Below are 23401 nucleotides of genomic sequence, written 5' to 3' on the forward strand. Positions count from 1 at the left end.
GCATGACTTCGACTAACTGCAGCTTGAATTTCAATTCAATCAACAAACTTCCTATCCGTTCTCTTCTTTAAGTAATTAATTTGTTGAAATACTCATACGCACACATACATATGAAGTATGTGTATAGCTTAAATATATTACTATTCATTATTTACATACAAAAATAATTGTCTCTGTTTGGATACGAAAATCGTTCATTTCTCCCACTTATGTAATTTGGCCTGAACAAAATGCCGCTAAGCCAACACAACAAAAGGTGTTTTGTGAATTGGTTATAAAAAATACAACTCAAATACAATTCACTGCCGCAATAACTATTATTAATAATAGTATATATTTATATTTAAATTTTCCTTTTTTTTATCGTTCTCTAAGGCACTTTAATACTTTATCAATAATTTTTAACTTTTCTTCATTTTATTTATATTTATTTATTTGTAACAGTTTGAATGCTCTTCTCTTTTTGGGTCTATTTTTTAGCTACTTTCTCGAGAATTCTCTTTACGTTTATGATATTTATTTGGGCTTTAGTTTAGTCTGGCTAATTGAAGTTTAAGTTGGTTTCGTAACAGTTGAGCGCGTAAAATGGTTTTAGCGAATTGAAAAGTTATTGCTTACTGCTTTAGGTGTAGACTTATATATTTATAGGTATACCTAGAGACATACAATAGATACAAACACCAATTGTTTTTCCACTTTTTTGTTTTCTTAAGTTTTTTTTTTCCTTTTTTTTTTTTTTTTTTTTTTGTATGTTGTTCCCAAGACACTCGCAAAAAATGTTTTCCCACACACGACAATTGCTCTACCGCAAATTATGAAATCTGCCAACTCTAAAAAAAGCGCCCGTAATTCCTATATAGTAGTTCTTTTAAGGCCTGAACAACAACTCCCCGTCCATGCCACGGCTGAAGCATGTGCTTTTTGTCTATACTTCTCGTTATGTTTTTAACATTTATATGTGCACAAGTTTGACTTTAAGTTCAACACTAAAAAAAAGCATATACAAAACTAGTTTAATGCATATGATTTTTCCGGAGTTGTAATGGTTTCTTTTTCCATTGTTTTTCTACTTCTTCTTCAACTCTTCGCTTCGTTTCATACTGCTTAAGTTTATATATATGTGTGTATATATATTTACTAAATTAATGCTCAAACTAATCATCGCCTTTACTAGTACAAATATCACGGTTTGCATTTACCCATTACGGTTGAAAACGTATTTCTAATTAATTGTTTCGTTAATTGTTTAATTTTAGGCATTCAACTTGAACATCATTCTCATCAAGGTTTCTGTGTAATTGTAATTTATCTTCGTCTTCTTCTTCTTTTAGATCTATATATATATATATATGTATATATCTATATACTCGTAAGTCTGTATGCATTATATGTATTCTTCAATTGTTCAGCATTCTAATTTTAAACGTTTCCCAAGTCTATTAAACGTGTTAAACCTTTATTTTGTAGCGGCTTTTGTTTGTTTTCTGTTTTCACTATTTAAATTGCGGCTGTCTAGCTCTAAGACTAACTTCCACTAGTTGTCTAAGCCTATTTGTTGCCCCCACACTTTATTCGTATATTCGCTTTGCAACTTAAACTCTGAGAACTTCGGCCTAGTGGAAGGCCCCAAATGTTGGCCTACATTGCATATGCACATATTTAGATATATAAATGGTTAGACTATTGTGGCTAGGAATTTCCATTTGTCTCGAAGAGCAAATCAACCTAACAACCATTCAATGGCAGTTGGTATACAATAATGGGGGATTTATCATCTTTATTTCTTATGAAAATATGGTTAAGGGGAAGTACTAAATTAAAATTATAATGAAATTACATTAATGATGCTTAAACGATAATTGGAAGTTGAACTAAATCATAATGACTGCCAATGCAGCGTGTGCGATTGCAAAGATTGGATTTCTCTGCGCTCGTATGGAGGCTGCATTGCATGGAAATGATGTGAACTCTATAGAATCTTCGAGTAACTTCAGTAACTTCAGCTGTATGGCAGCTCCGGCTAACTAACTAACTCTAATTATGTTCAGTATTTAAAAATGAAACAACAACAACTAACTACGTTTAACGTACTTAAGCCGTGCTCCTAAGGCTTCGCTTATGCATATAGAGTAGAAAAAAACACCCGCTCCGAACTCGACTCGTCCATAAACCTAAGTAATTCTCTAGGCCTAAGCTAACTAACTAATACTAACTGTAAAACGTACTCACACATACGCACACACAAGCACACACATTCGCACACGCACACGCACACGCACACATACACATGTACACGTAGACGAGCGCGCCATAAGGAAGGGCCTCTAGGAAATAGATATATATATAGGATAGAAGGAGACATTAGCATGGCATGGCCACTCGATCCAGTGCCTCTCGCTCTCTATAGCATTGCGAATATAAATAGTGTGTTTCGCTCCTCCTGCCTTTGCTTGTGCAGCCGTTGCAGCTGCGGCTGCAGTCTTGAAGAAGGCGACGCTCAACTGTGCTTCAGGATTAGTTACTATATCGCACAGCCCTTGCGCATGCCGTACATGATCTTCAGCTCGGGATAGATGATCTTGCGTATCAGCTGATTCGTTTTGCCCGCCAGCATCGCGCGCCGATTGTCCTTCTTCAGCACTTTGATGCCCGGCTTGTGCACCAAAAAGGCGTTGTCCAGTATGTGGAACTCGTAGTCCAGCACGCAGAGCGAGTAACCCTGCACGAATCAGATTGAATGCAACTGCGACTGCTATCGGGATATCAGGATCTCAGCGCGCTTACCTGCGTCATCTTGTCGCTCTTGCCCTCCCAGCTGAGCCGCTCATCGTAGTGCGGATCCGCGTGGGTGCCAATATAAATGGGCTCCCAGTGCACATAGTAGCCGGTGCGCTTGCCTATGTGAAACACACTCAGCTCGTCCGTCTCGTTGGCCGCCATCCACTCCTTTGACTTGGGCACGCCGTGGCAACTGGCGCACACCCGCTTGTGGAAGGGTATGGCCTTCCCGGTGCGCAGAAACTCCTGCAGCTCCGTCTTATCGTGCGGCACCGGTGAGTTCTCATCCACCTCGAATATGCTCAATGGAAAAACTCTGCGAAAGCATACGATTGCCATTTGATTAGAGTTTGAATTGAAATACTTGTCATTAAGCTAAATATTCAACTCGGAAATATATAAGTATTTCTTAAAAGCTTACAGCTTATTATTGTTATTATATTATTATTATTACAGCCTATTGAAGATTGTTGTACAAAAAAAACAAAAGAATTGAAATTAAAAATATAAAGGTATTATTATTTGAAAAAAGAAAAATATAACTTTTCATTTATTTATTTAAAAAAAAAAGTATTCTCAGTAGAAAAATATCAAAAATAATCCCAGTAAATTTCTAAAAATAATACGAGTTGTAAATATAAATTCAGGAACTCACCTGGGCGCCTTGCGCCGTAAATACGGTTCGTTGCGAGCAATCATCTCGAGGAATTTCTTGACCAGTCCAGGATTCGGATACAGTTCGATATCCGAGGGGAGGATGAAGTGTGTGAGGGCGGCATCGCGTGCAATGTTGCGACCCACATTGACCGGGTAGAGCAACTTCTTCTGGGCCTTGTACAAGTGCCCGGAGCTGACATTGAAGTAGGGTGCCGGCAGCGAGCAGTTGTAGCCAGTCTTCAGAGCATCCTGTGCCTTGGGCACGCTCTTGGGTATGTGCTTGGTGCCGAAGTAAATGTGGAAGGTGGCATAGGCGCGCACCAGTTGATTATCGGGCGCACAATCCCGCAAATACTTGATGGAGTCCAGCGTGGGCTGGAAATCCGTGCCGGGCGCATGCATAGCTATGCTAATTGGCGCATTCCAGCTGTAAGAGGGGGGATATCATAAAAATATTAGAATATACCAAAGAGGAGTCTTCTTATCTGAGCACTCACCGTTGCAGCAGCGGCACCAGATTGTCCAGAAAGGTGTAATCCGCATGCGTTGTATAGGTAATGGACTCGTGGCACTTGATCTCGCCGTGATCGGCTCTCACATAGTTCTGGAGCACCCAGAAATCGCCGCGTTGCAGCGTCTGCTGATCATAATCGCGATCAAAGCAATTGAGCAGCGTCCGCACGCGCTCATCCAACTCCTTCTCATCGCCGGTGACTATGTAGCTATCCGGCTGTGTGTTGTTCAGCTCTGACATTGAGCTGCTGCTTCCAATGTTGCCAACCACCTGAACAGGATCCACTGCATTGGAGGGCAAGCCACTGTCGTTGACTACTGCGGCCGCGGGTGCTGCAGCTGCGGCTGACTCTGAATTGGCATTGCCTGTGCCGGCGGCCAAGAGTTTCTCCTCCGCAAAAGCCGCCTCTGCCTGTGGAAAGAGGATAGGATTTATTTACTCCCATTCATTGTTTGCTCTCTACACACACACTTACATTTTTGGACGTGGGCGGTTGCTGTGGCAGCAGTGGAGCAGCCTGTAATGAGGCTAACGCCGGCGGCTGTTGCTCCTGCAGCAAAAATCCGCCGCCGCTGGTGAAATTGTTGCCTCCGCCGTTCATCAGGATGCAGCCGATGTAGAGCAGAACAGCCACATTTATGAGAATGCTGCACCGCAGCAGCCAATTGCGGCGTGTGAACATTTTCTGACCCAGCGGCTCAAAGCGCATGTTAAAGCTGAAAAAAATAGAAATGTTATTATTAATTAATTAAATTTAAAAACGGATTAATTCAAAATTAAATTCAGTTAAACAATAACATTACTGTTAGCAGAGCGCCATCTATATTATCGTTTATTGTACCAAAGATCACTTGCCATTCACCAGCGGTGTCACTGTTGTTCAACTAATGACACTGTTTAGTTTCTGTTAAGCCACCAGGCAGTAACATTTCTCTTAGCTCAAGCGCCCTCTATGTTAATTTAATGGAACTAACAGCAAACTAATAAGCGTTGCCATCTCTGGCGCAATCGCTCATGAGTGCTGTTAGCGACTACAGCGGCGCTGTTGCTTTTAACATTATGTTACCGCTAACATTCTGTTAAGGTATTATGAGTATTTTTGCAAGTATCGCACATCTCAAATGGTAACCATTGTGAGTAAATTTCAACAGCTGTTCGCATCGGCGCCTTTTTTTGCTGCGGTAGCCGAATTCATTTTGTTAATTCAATTGCTTGCTGTCGAAATTTGCATAATATTATTACATACACTACACAAGTAAACATTCTCTGAAAATGTCATTGCAACAAGCTTTGGATGATTGCCTCATCGACTTCGACAGACGTGTGCTGGTCACCGATTTGCTGGAGGAGTACAAATTGACGTACAAAGAGGCGCACGATAAGCTTGAGGCGCATATTAAACAGCAGGAAAAGTCGAGTGCTATCAAATACGAGAAACGCTTTGTGGTGCATGGCACACTGGCAAACGATGAGGGCGAGCTGTATACGATTGTGCAAGGCGATGACAAATTAAGGGAATGGCTAGGCAAATTGGAAAACTCGCAATACCACCTGTATTCCGTGGAGGTGGCTGGCGGCTCCAAGAGTGCTGCGCCCATTTTCAAACCCATGCAGCATATGGAGGTGAAGCTGGCAAAGGTGGACCAGCGGTCAGGCGTTAAACCATTAACTAATGGCGTTAGCAATGGTGTTCATAAGCCAGTAGAGACTCCAAAGCCCGCCAACATCAAGGAAGAGCCCTCAAAGGCTGAGGAGCAGAAGAAAACGCCACCAAGCGATCAAAAGGGTAAAGCGAAGTCAACAACAGCGACAGCGAAGAAGGGCAGCATCGGCAGCTTCTTTGCCGCAGCTCCAGCTGCCAAATCGCAGCCAGCCAAGGAAACAAAAGCAGCTGCAGCCAAGCCAGCGGCGGGCGGCATGGACAACTTCTTTAAGAAGCAACCAAAGGCGAGCAGTAGTCAGACCAGTAGCGCACCGAAGGAAGCATCGCCCGAACAGAAGAATAACTCCGTTCAGCTGTTTGCTGAGGAAAGCGAAGCCTCGTCTGATGAGGAGGAAAAACTGGACAAGCTGCGACGCTCTGTGATTGGTTCAGGCGACGAGTCAGACGAGACGGACGCAAAGCAGAGAGCAAGCAGCAAGCGTCGTCGCATTGTCGACTCCGATGATGAGGAGCAGCCACAAAAGAAATCAGCCGAGAAGGAAAAGCCGCAGCAGGCGGAGGAGAAGTTGGCGCAGGCAGAGGAGGAGCCAATGGATGTGGAGGCGGCAACAAATGAAACATTTCTGGATGATGATGGCTTTGTCATAACGGTAAAGGCCAAGAAACCAAAGCAACCAGTTCAGAAAAAGGCAGCGACTGCAGCAGCTGCGCCAGCTACAAAGAAAAAATCACCGCCGGCAGCTGGAAAAGGCGCAAAGGAGACACCCAAAGTGAAGCAGGGCAGCATTACGAGCTTCTTCGCCAAAAAGTGAATAATCGAACAGCTAATTGTAGGGCTTCATTAAATGTTTAGTTTAAGAACAATTAAATTCTCTCTAGTTTAACATTAAATTAAGTATTATTCAGTGCACAGTTTGTAAGTACGAATTTTGAATAATAAAAATCTATGTAGAGGGCTATAAATAACTGCCCTACAATTTGTTGTAAAATTAATGCAAACAAATTTTCAATTTAATTTCATTTGAGTATTTCTAGGAACATATTCCAAATTAGTTTTCAGCGACTCATTCTATGATTGCTATGATACAATTATACATAGATACACTTTGTAATTGTTCTTGATAATACATCAATAACAAATTAGTTGTAAAATTAATTAACATTCATTCGAGTTAAACTAAGCTTACCCTTTGTTCGACTCCATTGTCAGAGTAATTTTATAAAAAATTGTAAATGAATTGCAAACATGCAATTCAATATTTTTATTACACTTGGTATTGCTAAATAATTATAATAGAATCCATTAAATTGATTTCACATTTGTTAATTGATTCCTGAAATCTGCAATGTACACTTTGCCTTTTGTTTAACTCGACTGTATGGCCTGCAGCGAACTGTTTCCTATCTGGACAGCTCTGTGCTCTTATAACAATGAAAAGCAAAAGATTTGGCCATTGCGCTATTTGCATTGGCACTCGCTGACGCTTGGCGTCTTATCGTGGGTGCGAGTGGACGTCATAAATGATGCGCTGGTTGTGAGTGATTGGCAACTGTTTGCCTTTGGAGCAAAAGTGGCAGCAGCAGAAGCTTATCAATCTTTGCAATTACTAATTAGTACCGTCTCATAAACAGACGGGACTCTCACTTTATTGCACTTCATGATACATTTTAAACGCAATTTGCGGTCTGCAACAGCAACGAAGCAAATAACGAGTTTTGCATTGACTTTTTTCATTCTTGTTTGCCTGTTAAAATGCGAGTGCAACGACTTTCCGGAGCAAACCGAACGGACGAAGTGTCGTCAGCATTAGTCAGAGTGGGAAAAAAGTATGCAAAATAAAAATAATGCCCCAGAACAGGAAGCGTGAAATTAGCTACTTTTTCTCTTTCTCTTTTACTTTTATTTGTTTCGTTTTATTCATTTTTTTTTTTTTTCTGTTGGCTACTTAGCCTAAAGTGCCGCCAGAAATTTAATTAACAACAATTAGTTGCGATTCCCACATTAATTACGCAACGTTTGCGATGCCTCAGGTAAATAATGTCCACAAAAAAAAATAAAATAATTATGAGAGATAATATTTTTATTAAATTTGTCAGACAAGGGAAATGAAAAGTGCTTAAAACGATGCCAACAAATCTTCGCTAATGTGAAATACTGTTCGCAATATATATTTTTTATTTATTTTTTTTTTTTAAGTGAATCAATAGTTTGAATTAATGCAGAAAACTCTTAATTTTTCGATATTCATTATTAGAAATTCAAACAAAATATCAATTAATTTCATCATTCAAATATTGTCTTTAATTTACCCGATTTGACAATGAACCCAACACTATTTTATTTTATGAACAAAAATAAATAGAACCAATTGAAAACATTTTTTTTACAACTTAATATTTTAATGTGTGTGTGTGTGTTTTTTTTTTTTTTTTTTTATAAAAATCCACTTTAAATAGACTATAAATAGGAACAACTTCGACTATCTGTCGAGCCTCTTAGCAATTCCGACATTTATTTATAAGTATATAGATAATCACATAGATATATAATCAATAGAGATAAAGACTTTTATAAAAAGCGGGTGAATTTTTGAGAAACAAAGGCAAAATATGAAAGTAGAACGTGAAGAGATTAGAGCAAGGTAATTTTTATAGCCTTTTTTGCGCATCAGTAAAACGGAAAAAATTTCAAATTACACACAAAAAGAAAAGCATAAAATCTATGTCAAATTATTGAACTGGAATCGCACAAAAGGCAATCGTTAAAAAATTTGTGTGTGCAGCACGCAACGATCGTTAAGTAAACAAAAGTGAATATCCATAAATTTGGCTAAATCTCTTGACACTTTCGAAGAAAACGTACCAGAAGTGATTAAGGGCCAACAGTCTGCATTGGCGAATTGTGCGTATTAAATTCGCATTTCGTTCGCTGCCCAAATTTTTATTTTATTTTTTATTTATATATATTTTTTTCTCTTTCGTTATTTTGTGGCTGTTGCGTGTGCTCATTAGGGCAGTAAAAACGTATCATTCGAATACAAATTGTACGGTTGCTTTTAAGCTGTTGCTGTTGCTGTTGCCTGAGCTGGAGCTGGTCCATTCATTAGAGGCTCCCCCGGGGGCACACGCGCCCCGACATTTTACACGCGTCATTGGAATCGGCCGCCGTCGCGTTGCTGATGGATTGAAGTGAAAACTGCGAGATGTTTCAAGTTCAATGCACTGTCTTGACTGATGGCCCACCCCTCGCCGCTCCCCACAGCCCACAGCCCACGGGCCACAGCCCACAGCGTGGGGGCTGCTGTGCTAGGCGATTTTATCAGCAGGTTCTTTAGAAATATACATATATATATAATGAAACAAAAAGAAAAAAAAAAAAAAAAGTGCCACTGGTTTTTTGTGTTTCTGGGACACGACACCAGCATATGGGACTGGATTGTTTGATAAATTTGCATAGCTCCGGGGCCAAGTGCTCAAGTCAAACACCTCAAGGCGTCCATCTGCAATGCCACACGCACAGGAAGCCTGTGACTCTGACTGAGACTGTGACTGTGAGTGAGGGAAATCAGCATCTCGAATCAGAATGAGAATCTCGTCAAGCTTTCGCACTGCCCGCGGGCCAATTTGATAAAAATCTCTTGAGCTCGCACAGGCGCGCGCTTCGCAACAAGTCTTCTGGTTTTGGATTCGGTTCTCTTCTCTTTTATGGTCACATTTGCCATCGTAATAATCGTGTGTGTACAGAGAGTTCAATGGCTGGCTGGCTGGCTGGCACTTGTGAGTGGGTTGCTTGGCGGGTTCTTCGGCTGGCGATGCTTTTATGGCCCCGTTAAGCCCCCACTCGCTCTATGCAAAGGCAGCGAGTGAGCAAGCGACCGGCCGACCGACCGACCGACCGAGTGCTACCATCAAAATTTGGAGCGAAACGTGAGAATTTTTATGAGTATTCAATTTGCCAATTGGCACAGAAGTGCGACACACGTTTTAGCCATTTTCAATTGTTTATAAATGTTTTTTTCCTTCCCCTCTTGTTGTCTATGTCAAATTTTGTTTGCCTGGCAACAGCGTCTCCAAGATGACTGATGGTGCTTGGGTCAAGAGTTTGGGCCCATCGACTGCTCATTGAAATGTGAATATCTAATAAGGCTGCTTATTGAAACAGGTTAAGCGTGGCTCGAGGGCTAACAATTGATAACAACAACAACAACAACAGCAACAGCACATTTCACATTTGGCTAAAGGCAATTCTATATTTAAGGCGCAATTAATATTCCAACATTTTTGTTACGTTGTATTCAAATTAGAATTCTTTGTAAATACGAGTTTTTGCCACTACATAATAGACATTAAAAGCTAGAGAGCTGCTGAAGCTGCTAATTAAATTATGTTAGCTCAGCTTAAGCATAAATTTCCAAGAATAGTAGAGGCTTTAAGCGGAATTGTGATTTCAGGAATTATGTGAAGATTACGTACCCAATTATAAACAAATTATTTTAATAACCCTATCAAAAAAAGGTTTCAGCAAAGAGCAGCCCATGGCTTATAGTTTCTCTACTTTATTTAAATAAATGAGTAGGTGTAAATTTATGTAAGACATTTGCGTGCATAAAAGGGTTTGGGTATGAAATAAAAGAGAACAAAGTTGCAAACTTGCAAAATCTAATGGAAATTTAATTTATAATATACGTTTTAAAGCATAAAAAAGAAATTGAAAATGTAGTAAATATTAATAAAATTATACTAATTAAATAAAAATATTAAAAAGTTGTATTTATTATTATTTATAAAATTCTAAAATAAATACAATTTTATAAAAAAATCATTATAAGCCAATGTTATATACTTTTCATAAATCAATTCTAATTACAAACACATCAGAGATAAAATAGCTTCGGTTAATCAGGCAAAACTTCTTCGAAGCTCGAGGTCTCTGAAGTTGTTATCGTGCGATGCGAATGCATCAGTGTAGCATTAGATCTGAAGCTGGGATTAACTCATTGTGCCACCTTAGATTAACCCCGCTTTCAGCATCGATTTTCGCTCGATTTTTTTTTTTTAGGAAATGCCAACGAAAACTAACAATAAAACATTCCAGCAACAGCTACAACAACAACAACGGCTGCTGGCAACACAATCTAATTAGACATAATAAGGCACCGAGCGAAATTTGCTGGCCTCTTGGTCTGGTCAACTGTGCTTTGTTTGCTAGCAACTGGCCCTGGCTCGCCCTGCTGCCGCTGCTGCTGACCAACTGAACAAAGCAACTCCGTCTACGACTTTGAGTTCGAGTTCGAGTTTCGAGTTCGTAGCGAGTTTTTCCGGCCGCTGCGCTATTAAAATATATTACAGCACCAATTTCACTCGACTTTATTGTTGCGCTTTAGCGGGAACAGCGGCAAAGGCACTGCGAGAGCAGAAGATGGGAGCAGGCAAACAGAGCTGGATGGCTGGCTGGGACTGGGACTGGGACTTTGTTGCTCTGCACTGGACTCGGCAGCCTGCTTTGGTGTATATAACTTAATTTTTATGGTCATGCAAGTCAATTGCAGTTTGGCATTTCTTCGATGCACTTCTTTCTCTCTCTCCCTCTCTCTTTTCTTGAGCCAACCTAAACGTCATCGCGCCGGCTTGTTGCGGCCATCATCTGCTTTCTGTTTCGGTCTCGGGCTTGGGCGACTGGTTGTTATGCTGCCAAAGTCGTAACATGAAACGCAGCAAATTGTTTGCACAATGCTACAGCAACAACAACAACAACAACAACAACAAGACTGAGCTTTGGGCGCACCGGGACCAGGGCATCTTCACTTGACCATTGCCAGCGGACGGTCTGCCGTCCAGCTGCTGGCCAATTTCTGCATAGAAATAAATCTATGGGCGTATCGATATACGCTCAAGCTCTCAATGCATTATTAAAATGTAACTCACTTGCAACAGGCTACGTTGCGGTATCTATTAAGACTCTAGCTATAAATAGCTTAAATATCAATTCCTCTGATTATTATTATACATATGCATAGTTATTTGATTAATATACTTCTATATATATTAATATAAAATTTTCTGTCTTTTGGAGTTTTTTAAAGTAGCCTATGCTGTGTATTTAAAATTTAAAACCTAAATCAATATCAATTTCTTTGATTAAAATACTTATATTTATATGGTTTACCACTATATATGATTATTTGACTTTTGGTGCTTTGAGAGGGGAACAGATTTTTCGAATAGCCCAGGCTGCGTAGCACATAATCTAATATATAAATAATACATAAATCTATAAATCTATGTACATATAGTGTACAAAGATAATTGCTTTTATTAATTTACTTTACTATAAATAAATATTTAGTTGGTCAATATAGGCACATTTTATGAAGAGTCTGTGAAAATGTTATGAAGGTTTAGGTTTTTCAATTCAAGAGGACTGAAATAAATGGTAAGTAAAGGCACATTAGGCTTTCACACTTCCGTCAAGACTATTAAATAATTTTTTTTATTTTTATTTTATTATTATTATTTTTTTAACTCGAAATCTGGAGAAACCTGGACTAGCTATATAGATAAATATCTAGTACAATTATTGAATAATTGAGAATTTGATATACCCAATTATATGTCTATACGGAAGATGCAAAAATTGTGACAGATTTTTCAATTTACCACTTTAAAATTGTGCTAAAAAATGAAGCTAAAAAATATTGTGGAAAAGAAATTAACACCTGCATACACCACTAAAGTGATTAGACATTTCACAACTCCCCCTTAATGAATCAGCTGCCAACGACACACGTCTCTTTCCCAGATATGTTAAATACAGAAATAATACCAATATCCCAACCAGCACTAATTTCAGTTCAATTCCAGCAAAATATCGATTAGAGGCCAATGGCGACGTCAATCTAATTATGTTGAATGCATTTCAATCAGCCTAACATGGCGAAGAAATACATTAACAGAAATATTTATATATACATACATATACACATAGACACAGGTATAGCAATGCATACAGTTGGTCTTGGCCAACAAGAAATTGTGCTGAGGTATTGTAATGGCCGCAGAGACACTAATATATATGTGTATATACATATAGATAAACAGATAATTATCGATAATTGAACATTAATAAATATCAACATGGGCACAAGTCGAACGAACGGCATTGGAGCTCCGTTCATGTGAGCCATTAATGATGATACTGCGGCCTGTGGCCTGTTGGCCAGCTAATGGCCTCTATTAATAGACCGGGTGTTGGCCGCAGTGTGATACTCTGCACACCTCGTAGACACATTAGCGACACATTTCCAACTGCCGCTGGCTTAAAGGGCAGCCTCGTAATTGATGAATGTCTATTTGTTTGCCAGCCACAAAAAGTGAGGGAGGGGGAGAGTGCGCGTGAGCGGGAGGGAGACAGAGCTAAACGGAAAACATACTCATAAAATATTGACTTTATATTGGTTCATTTGGTTAGACAACGGAAATGGCAACAACATGAATTACAACTGTTTAATGGTCTGCCACGTCAATGGGCGTGGCCGCGGGACACCGCCTCGGAGGTGGTCGGACATGTCTGCCCCGCAAGATTTATGCCGCATCATAAAAGTTTTATTTATACGGTACCATCCTTTGTGGGCCCGACTTCAACATCAGCTAACGGCACTTGGTCAAAGTCAACCGGCAGCTATATAGGTATACATATATACATGTATTTACCTGCCTAGCAACTGTGTTTAGCAGCAGGAAAAATGGCCAGAAAGAACAATCATTAAGAGCCACAAAAGCTAAGATAATTTTTGATTTTCATCTGATTACAGCTCCAGCATTACAGGCCATTAAATGTGCCATAAAGCTGGATAAAGCCAGACACTGCCGCCTACAAATAAAAATCGAAATAAGCATTCGATTTGTTCGCCCATAGACAACGGCAAGGGAAATAAATCGTACATAATTATGAACATATAAAATATTTGTGGGGACCTAAGTGGATATTCTTATAATTAAAATCATTTTTATTTATCATTAATGGCCTCGCTTTAATTAATGTGGTCCTTAAAGTACACGTGACTGTAGATTTCTATTAATAAGAAAATACTAATTAATACCAAAAAAAATATGAAAAAGATCAAAATATAAAAGAATATAAACAATTGTAAAATAAATAAATAAATATAAATAACGAATAAAATACAAAAATTGTATTTATAAAACAAAATGAACTTAAAAACTAAATTAAAAATTTAAAATAAGTTTTGAATAAAAATCTTTTAATTTAGAATACAATTTATAACTATTATTAGTATCATAAATTTTATATTATTTTTTTTATAAACATAAAATTAAATAAAATAAAATAAATCTTATAGGATACATTGTATTTCCCAAAAAAAAAATTTACTTTAGGAATAATTACGCTAAGCGTTGTTTTTAAAATTATAAATTTAACCTTTTTACTTTCATTTAGCTCTTAGCAATGGCTAAGTACAAGTGCTATTCTTTTAACTGATATATTCAAATTTTAATCGCGTCATGCAAGAACCTTGGTTAATACACAATATATTGATAACAAGGGCCATCAGTCCAATTGTTAACAATGAAAATGTTAATCAAACATTTAATAAGATTAAAATATTTGTGAAAAAAAACCTTTTTTTTGGCATGGAAATTTTTATAGATAAGCATATCGCGCCTAATGTATATTTAGCTTTAATAAATTCTTAGCTCTTAAACTTATCCGTCAATCTGCTCCACGAAAAAGGCCATAAATAATTAATATCAGACAATGTTAGCTTGAGCTGAAATTTCGAAATGCCCAATTATACAAATGTCATGGGAAATAGCTTTCCTTAATTAATGTCCAACAGCTTCGATACGAATGCATTGTTGGTATGTCACCTAACACAGCTAGTAGGAGACATACACACATATCGTATGTAAATTGGCTTGTTCCGGGCATAGTTCGGTGTAAATAATACAAATGTTCGACTGACAAAGAAGGAATTAACTAACTCACTGTGGCAATTGTGAGCAAATGGAAGAACGTGACCATCGAATATGACTCACTGGCTCACAGGCATCGAGCAACACAATTGAATTGTTCGCTGACATACATAAATAATGCTGCAGAGAGCTGACCAGCAAAACTATTTTCTGGCAGCTATTACGTGTAATTCGTTCTAGAAAACGTTTCATGTGCAACAAACACGCAATATTCAGGCACCCCAATGAGCGAACCCACAGAGGATCCTATACAACTTAAAGTTGCCCAAGTCAATCAATGTAGTATGTATAACACTCACTTTCTAATATGATTATCAAGTTTTAGTCTTTAAAAGGTTTTAAAGTTTTTTATTGAAATGAAAGATCAAGCATATAAAAAATAAAAACAAATTTTATATTGATTTTTGGTTTAACTTAAATTTAGAATAACACTTGTCTTTCAACTTTTAAGTCCAATAATCTATTTTTATTTATTATTATTTCAAAAAATTCAAGGTAAAGAAAATGGAATAAATAAATTATATATATTTTAAATGGAATAAATAAATTATATATATTTTATTTATATTTCAAAAATATGTGAGTTTCTCGCTCTTACTTATCTCCTAATCTGTGTATCAAGTCTTCCATTAGAGTTTTTATTTGTCATATATAAATCAATTAAAATATAAACACACAAAAATAATTGCAAAAATTCCCTGTGCTTAAATTTAGTTCAAAAGCAACCAGAAATTTAAATGGAAAGCAATAAAAAAAACTTACACTTACATAAAACTTAACTACATTGCTCAGTTGTTAGCCGTGAAATGTTTATTTCGCACTGAAACTAATTTGACTAAAAATAGCTCAATTGTCCAACAAATACGCTTATCAAAGGCTCTAGGTGTAATCTCAAAAAGGTCATACACAGAATAGCTAACTATCTGGTTTATCTAGCTAATTATTTGTCCCCGGAGTCGTAAAATTACTCCCATAAATTTATGCACAGTAGGTAAGGTTGTACCCACCTCTGCCTATGTAGGTACATATCTGTTTATAATATAAACAATAATAGTTATTTGCATACGCCGGGCACAACTACTAAAAAAGAAAAAAACAACACCAACATAGTGTAGCAATTATTGTGGTCACAAATATAATTGCATTGGTCACGGAAACAACAAATTAAGCTGCCTGCCCACATATACATATTGACTGGCATATATATAGTCCATGTATAATATAGATTATTTTTTTTATTTATTTTGATATTATGAAATTGCGTTGCCTTAAGAGTCAAACTTTTGTAATTTTTATTTTTGTTGAGTTTAATCTTAAAAAAAAAAGAAAAGAAAAAAAAACTGACAAACTTTGTTATTATAAACAAATTTGTGCTGTGGGCTAAGTCCCTGCGCTGGTTGAGACACTCACGTTGTTTCAGAGTTTCCTTTGCAGAGACAGCGGAAATTCAGAGAGGCAGCTAAAAGAAACTGCCGGGAAATTTTAGTTCTTTAAATGGATTTGCTAGAGCTTTAAATGTTATAGAAATAACTAGACCAGAAACCATAATAAAATATTTATTTAACAAAGTAAATGTAATTTCACAACAAACATTTCGGCTTTTAAAATTTATAAAAATTTGTCCGCCCGTTTTGCTGCCGAAATCTAAGACCCAAAGGTTTAGCACCTCAAACATAAAAATAAATTAGCTAATTACAACGGCATGTATAGAAAATCCCACACAGACAGCTGAAAGCCATGGCATTACTCATACGCAGCGGATGACAAGCATAATATATATACATACATGCATACATATACATATATACATTTTTTTAAGCACTCGCTTTGGATGTCATAAATATTTTTTTAGTAGCAGCACGTGAGCCAAAAACGAAGCGGGCCAAAGAAAAGAAAAAGTCCGAGGAAAAAAAAGAAAATGAAATGAAAATCGATTGTTTTTGACCTCATAGAGGAATAGCACACATTTGGAGCGCTGAGGCATTAGGCGACAGTCGGCCAGCAATTCTACACATTCGCGTTTCTCATTTCTCATTCCGCACTTCTCGCTCGCCAGCCAGCCGGGTGCAATGGCACTAATGAAGAAAAGAGCCAACTGAAATAAAAACGAAAACTGGAAAAAGAGCAAACAAACACGCCATGTCTCGGCGTGTAGGTGTCTGGCTTATTCCCAGTCCCAAGATTCAAACTAAAAAAAAAAAAAAAGAAAAAGCCAGGCAGACAGCTTTAATTCTATTCTTTTATATATATATGCTGCTCTCTCTCTCTTAATATTATTATTTTTTTTTTTTTTTTGCCCATTTACAGGCAAATGAATGTAACACGCAAACTAAGCCCAGTAGCACAAAGAACAAAATAAAGTAATGCTCGCGAAAGCCAATAAATTTGCACAACACCCATGGAAACCATGGGCAAAAAAAAAAGTGAAAACGAAATGATGAAAGCGCATAGATATAAATAAAATATATGCATGGGTACATGTATATATGTATATATATTTATATATTTATGATGGCATTTCGTCCTAAATTATGCCCAGGAGCGCAAAAGTCGCAGAAAACTTTATTTAATTAGTTCAAAATAAATATTCCGTTGTCACTTGTGGGCGATCTACCGAAGTACTCAAGAGACATAATTGTTGGGCTCACTTAAAAATGCCATTAAATAGCCTCTGCCTTCGTTTGTTATTTTTAGCACAGCCAATTTAGGGCACAAAGTGCTTAAGATATTCATAATTTTAAAGACTTGCTTGAATCACTAAGAAATCTTGTGCCTTCAACTTAATTTGTTTATTTTTTGCAAGTAATATCTAAGATATATACAAGTCATGTTATTTTAAAGACTTAGATCGTGATCGAACAGTACTTGGAGTAGATGAAAATTACATTATTAGAAAATCAATGATCAAAGTCTTAAGCACATAAAAATTGAAAATCTATCGACAAAAATTATATATTATTTTGTAATTGCCTAACTTTAAAGAAAAAATTAAATACCATTTTGGAGACTTTTTTTTAAGGCTTTGCCTACAGAAAACTAAATTAAGTAAAATATCTGTTTGTAATTTAATCAACCTCGCTTAAGGTAAGTAAATATTTTGTATGGTTTTTTAGATTTTGCAATTCATGTGTAACCAAAATTCTATATATTTTTTATTTTTATTATTATTTAATTAAAACTATTTTATTTTATGTAAAATGGCTATTGGTAATTATTTTAGTTTATTAATTTTTTATTTTTAATCGATGTTTTGAATTTTTTTCAGTCTTGTGTTGTCATGTCCAATTTCAATAATTCTGGCGCCCAATCTGGGGCGCTTAAATGCGACGAAATCATTTGCTTGGGTCATGTCAAAAGCCACTACAACAACAACAATAAACGGGTACGACATTAATGCGGATAATGAGCGACAGTCATCGAACGGCACGGAACTGACACGGCCAACATGCCAGAACAGTAACGTAGCGCCACGCCCACTACGCCCAATGGGGCTGGTGCAGGTGCGATTCAAATCGATTGTCTGCTGGCATAAGCATGCACAGCACGGCCCAATATGAAATGAAATGAAATGCACGGGCCGTAACTATTCGAGGCGAAGTTACCCTAGAGTAAAGATATAAACACACATACATATATACACATATAGGCATATATACTGTCTGTGCGGGTACATAGTTATGCAATCAACGCATACTTAAACACTCACACACACACACACACAGACACGCGCTTTCGCGAGCTTAATTTCATTAATTAAGTTTTTTCTCTCTGTATGCTTTCCCTTGTGGCTCGACGGAACGTATTTGCATCCGTTGTTGTTGCTGTTGTTGTTGTTGTTATTGTAATTGCGCTCATTGTTGTTCTTGTTAGTTGGCGTGTTGCTCTGGCAAATGTCGTTTTCATTATCGTTTACATGCATTATGTGATTTGGCCATTAATTGATTGGTTAGCATTACACATGACGCAATTGGGAAAAGTCGAATGAATGCATTTGCATTGCCCGCCCGACATACCCCCGACACGAAATCAACATGTGCCACATAAGACACACTAAACACTTCAGCCTAATTAAATTTGTTGCACGTTTCTGCTGACTTACATGTTAAGTAACCCAATTACAATGGCGTCGTTTGCTTTTGGTCTCAGGGTCTAGGCCACATACCTGTAAATGAGCCAAAAGAAATGTAGAAAAGTTAATGAACAGCATTTAGGCAATACCAATTACTGATGATAATTAATACAAATAGTTGCATTTCTGACAAATTTTGTATGCATAGACATCATAAATAATATGAATAATATATTTATATAAATATTAATTATTTCTCGGAGTATGTCAGAAAATCAATTGGATATGCCATAAATACAATAACAGATAAATAAGAAATATAATTTAATATAATTATGATTTAGTTCTACAAAAATAATTAAATTTAAGACAATGATAATTTAATTATTTTTGTAGAACTAAATCATAATTATATTTCTTATTTATCTCTTATTGTATTTATGGCATTCATTATTTTTACTTAATCATTATTTATAATATTAATAATATTATTCACTTAATATACTTCGATTGTAATTATAATATATTTTACTGAAGCAGATGGAATATTAAAATATTAATAAATTCATAGTGTCGTGTTTCTCATCCGATAAGAAAACCAAACTGAGACTCATACTGAATATCCACTATTAGTTCGTTTTTAAAGGAAATCTAAATTTCTTCTTTTTCTCTCTCAAATCAACATTTTATGCTCCAAAAAACATTTCGTATGTTTTTTTTTTAAGACTCACAATAGCTTCACTCTTCACGGTTTAATCTGCTGTCCGCACAAATCTCATAGTATGTAAGAATTCAAAGATAATAACTGTGGAATGTAAGCAAAATGAAAAAAAACTCCCATCTTTTTCAATTACTGAAACAATCGACATTAAATAAGACTCACGGAAGATATATATGTGTGTGTGCTTGTGGACCCAATGCCGTTTCTTAAAGTGCTGGCAGCAATTTCAGGTACGACGCAAAGCACACGCAATGTGAATATAATATGAGAGATAAATTGAGTGCGTCGGCGAATCAAGAGCCAAGGACGTAGCCGCGGCACAGCGCAAGGCAGGCGACAGAGAAGCTGAGCAGCGCTGAGTCGGAGCACGGCACTGACAGGCGGCTGGAGCCGGAGAGACGCCTTTAAGTAGGCAACAAAAGACAAGCGCTAAAAGTTAACAGCGGCAAGCACTCAAACACAGGTAAGCTACAACGTGCCCAGGCTCGCCCACCTGCAGCACTACAGTTATATATTTATTTATTTATGCAAAAGCCAAATGGCAACACGTGCGAAATTCGCGCAAAATTTCGCTGCCTCACATTTGATACACTTGACTGCATGCACAACAGAGAGAGAAAGAGAGAGAGAAGAAATTGTGAAACACATTTCGTTTAACGAGCATATTCAATAGCATTTGCTGGTCAGGCCAAAAGCCGCAATGGCTTTAAAGATGTTTGAATAAATGAAGAACTTATGAATATTCCGTTTGCTGAAGTACATGTTCAGCATTCACAATTGGCCTCGGTTAACTAACAAGCGATAAAGTTCTGATGAACAGAGCCAGGACTGCCTGCTATCTTTCTATCTCTCTCTCTCTTCTCTCTCTCTTGGTCGTTGTCTATTTACTTCCCATTTTAAGTTGGAAACTCATCAAGTGCAGCTTGAAAAACTGTAAAAATGTTTGCTTTTCCTTTTTCCCCACTTTCAACTTATAGACAAACTTATGGAATATATGCAAATGGAGAACGTCATCTTAAAACAATTTAAAGTTTGCGCTCAAAATAATTTAATGTAAATGCAGCATAACAGTTTCCAAGCTAAACGCAATTCCCAATTATTATGATTATGTTGCCAAGGCAAGGAGCAATATAATTATCTAAAATAACCAGAGTGTACTAATTGGACATCTAATACACAAATTGCATTATATTTCCACTTTAATTGAAAACATCATGCATATAGCAAATGGGAATATGCATGTGAATGAACAGTCCAGAGTTGATGTTTCTCATGCCGAATACTCATTTAATCCTTTCTGCCAAAAATAACCAAATGCGAATGCGAATGTGAAAATGTATCAATAGACAACAAAACTAAATACCAAAACAAACAACAAACAACATGTAACATACTACAGCACAACACACTCGTGTACAAGCATTGTACAATATTTGTATAACATTTTGTGCACATTGTTCATCCTTATGGTCTTAGGGGTTCCTCGGTTCGCTGGCTTCTGCCCACAAAAAAGAAAAGAAGCAGCTAACAAAAAAAAAATCAAAATACGAGTGGAATCATGCAAAAAGCAAAACGGGGGGTTTATGTATTTTGGGCATTGGTTTTTTATTTTTTTTGGTATTTTTTTGTACTCTGCATTGTAAGAGATTAGGCAAGGGCATGACAGAGAGATTCCAAATCAACTTGATTTACACTCAACTCTTACCCAGCTGGCATATATGTTTATAAAATAACAGAGTATCTGCTAGTCAGTCTAGTTCAAAGCTATCATTCTTGTTATTGTTTCCACGTACATATTATCATGCTTTGCATTGCTATTGTGAGCTCTCTCTCTCTCTCACTCTCCCTTCCTTTCCGCTGTTAATCCTATCAGCTGAATGGCGATGCTCCGCACAATCTCTCACTCCTTGTCCAACCCAGCGAAAAGATAAAATTGGCGAGCTTGTAGCATTTGGAATAGTATAACAAACCAATGAAGTGGAAGGCATCAGAGACAGAGACACAGCCAGAGCTAGAGCCAGACCTAGATCCAGAGCTGTACAAATATGTCTATAAATATTTGTCTGAATGCGCTGCCTCTGCTTCTGTATTAAATTCACTTGAGCGTAATCAAATGTAAACGAATCACATTATGGGCTTTTGCTATATTAGGTAAATGCAAAGTGTTTTAAGTGCTCAACTAGAAATTCATTTTCTTTCCCCTCAGTTGTTCTGCTTACGCTAGATTGTCAAAAGGCTTGAATAATTAGATTAAAATTTTCATTTAGCATTTTGTAATCAAATATTTATTTGGCATGTAATAATTGACATTAAAACAAAATATGTGATCAATTCTATTGCATATGAAACGAATATAAAAATGATTTGTAAATATATCTAGCAAACAGCTAAAGAAACAATCAATAAAAAAAATGTGAAGTGAATTTTGTAAAACACGGAAATTCTGTCAGCTCATGAGGGAATTACCATGTTTTTTGTGATGCTTAATAAATCATGTTGATGAAATGACAAAAAATGTGTCAAAGTGCAAAAAGATTTGTGTTAGCAATTCATAAAGCCATTTTAAATAAAATTCAAATAAAATCACATTTACATTAAAAGGCAAAACTTTAAAATATATTTAAAGTCAAATATTCGGAGGTATGAAATAGAAGTTAGTGGTACTGTTTGTTCTGCTGCACAAGTAGGACACCTATAAACACTCTCAGTTGTAGTCGAAAACTTCACATTTAGTTTTAATAATTTATTAATTATTTACCAATATTTGATAAGATAAATGCACAAATAGGAAAATATTTATTTAAATTTAAAATAATATTCGGATTCTATTTATTTAATATTTTTATTTTATTTATTATTTTTATTTTATTTCTTATTTTTATTTTATCTATAATTTTTGTTTTATTTATTATTTTAATTTTATTTATTCATTATTTATTTTTATTTTAATTAATAAATTATTATTTTGAATGAACTTAATCTAAAAATATGTGTGCAAATAAGATTGTGTAAATATTAATATTTAAATATTATTTTAACTAAAAATTTATATAAAATTAATTTAAAAATTTCTTGAAATTTAATTAATATATTTCATAGATTTGTTTATGCTCCTTCTTTATATTTTCCAAGCAATATATTTGTATTTATTTTTATTTGATACATTTTATATAATTAAAATGCCAAACTGTTTTATATTAATTAGTGAAAACAATACAATTTTTGGCTAAAAAAAACAAGTAAATATTCTTGGCTCGAAATAAACTGGGCTTTACTCTTAGTTATTGCAACAATTGTCAAAATATAACAATACCTACCTCAATAAAAAGATCTTCATTCACATAACATAAAATACTCCAAAGCAATATGCAATCTGCAGAGCCAGGAATCAAATTACAGACAAACAGAAATAGAATTTACTAGCTGGAGTAGCTGAACTAGCTGTCCAGTTTCAATTACCACTTACAGCAATCAGCCGAGTCATAGACCAGCTCCACTGCTAGGCAGCAGCTACTGAGGCCAAACTCTCATTTACATGTTTGTTCTCTTCGCCAGCTGCATGCCAGCGGCGAGGCCATGCGTGCGACTCATGCGAAAGCATGAAGAGTTCAAAGATTCTGCCTGGCCTGGCATAATACTGCAGCCCATTCAGTTGCAATTTCTATTTGTAGCAACGGCAAATTGGCACTTCGATCAGTTCTAGCCGAGCTGCAGCAACTGCAAAGTTGCCCGAGCTTCCTTCCCAGGAGAGTGCGAAAAACTCAATTTACGGCGACGTTCCAGCTAGTTTGCCATGCGGAAGAGAACTTTTCCAGCCAGAAAATAATACTGCAGCTCGATTCGATTAACGACTCCGCCGCCAGGAGGCGTGGGTGGGTTGCTGGCCTGGCGTGTGTTGACCAATAATGGGTGAGCCATTATAATAAATATTTCTGCGCCATTACGAAATTGTACTGGGGTATACGAAAGACGGCAGGAGAGAGACCAAGAAATACCTAATTCAAC

The 23401-nt window shown here is 36.6% G+C and overlaps 2 protein-coding genes across 4 annotated transcripts in view; one reads left to right on the top strand and one right to left on the bottom strand.

Moving 5' to 3' along the window:
- Positions 1-204: 204 nt before the first annotated feature.
- Positions 205-23401, bottom strand: part of LOC108658595 (beta-1,4-glucuronyltransferase 1) — a 78469-nt gene continuing 55272 nt past the window's right edge. The window contains exons 3-8 of one of the 3 annotated variants that reach the window (XM_089257028.1): positions 18706-18768; positions 4425-4665; positions 3933-4360; positions 3434-3862; positions 2785-3094; positions 205-2719 (exon numbers count right to left, since the gene is read on the bottom strand). In XM_089257028.1, coding sequence (XP_089113154.1) covers positions 2522-2719; positions 2785-3094; positions 3434-3862; positions 3933-4360; positions 4425-4658 — 1599 coding nt within the window. In that variant the 5' untranslated portion in view covers positions 4659-4665; positions 18706-18768 and the 3' untranslated portion in view covers positions 205-2521. Of the gene's footprint in view, positions 2720-2784; positions 3095-3433; positions 3863-3932; positions 4361-4424; positions 4666-6799; positions 6817-18705; positions 18769-23401 lie in introns of those variants that run through there. The other 2 variants (XM_089257030.1, XM_089257029.1) reach the window with 2 other exon arrangements.
- Positions 5126-6528, top strand: PolD3 (DNA polymerase delta subunit 3). Its single transcript, XM_030384534.2, has one exon. It carries the CDS (start codon positions 5222-5224, stop codon positions 6422-6424), a length of 1203 nt encoding a protein of 400 aa, XP_030240394.1. The 5' UTR covers positions 5126-5221; the 3' UTR covers positions 6425-6528.

This window comes from Drosophila navojoa, chromosome 3 (genome assembly GCF_054131105.1).
Source record: "Drosophila navojoa isolate 15081-1374.11 chromosome 3, UAZ_NAV_1.0, whole genome shotgun sequence".
NCBI lineage: Eukaryota > Metazoa > Arthropoda > Insecta > Diptera > Drosophilidae > Drosophila > Drosophila navojoa.

What these genes read in the sequence shown, in the direction of transcription:
- PolD3 (XM_030384534.2), top strand. Translation starts at nt 5,222, where the DNA reads ATGTCATTGCAACAAGCTTTGGATGATTGCCTCATCGACTTCGACAGA.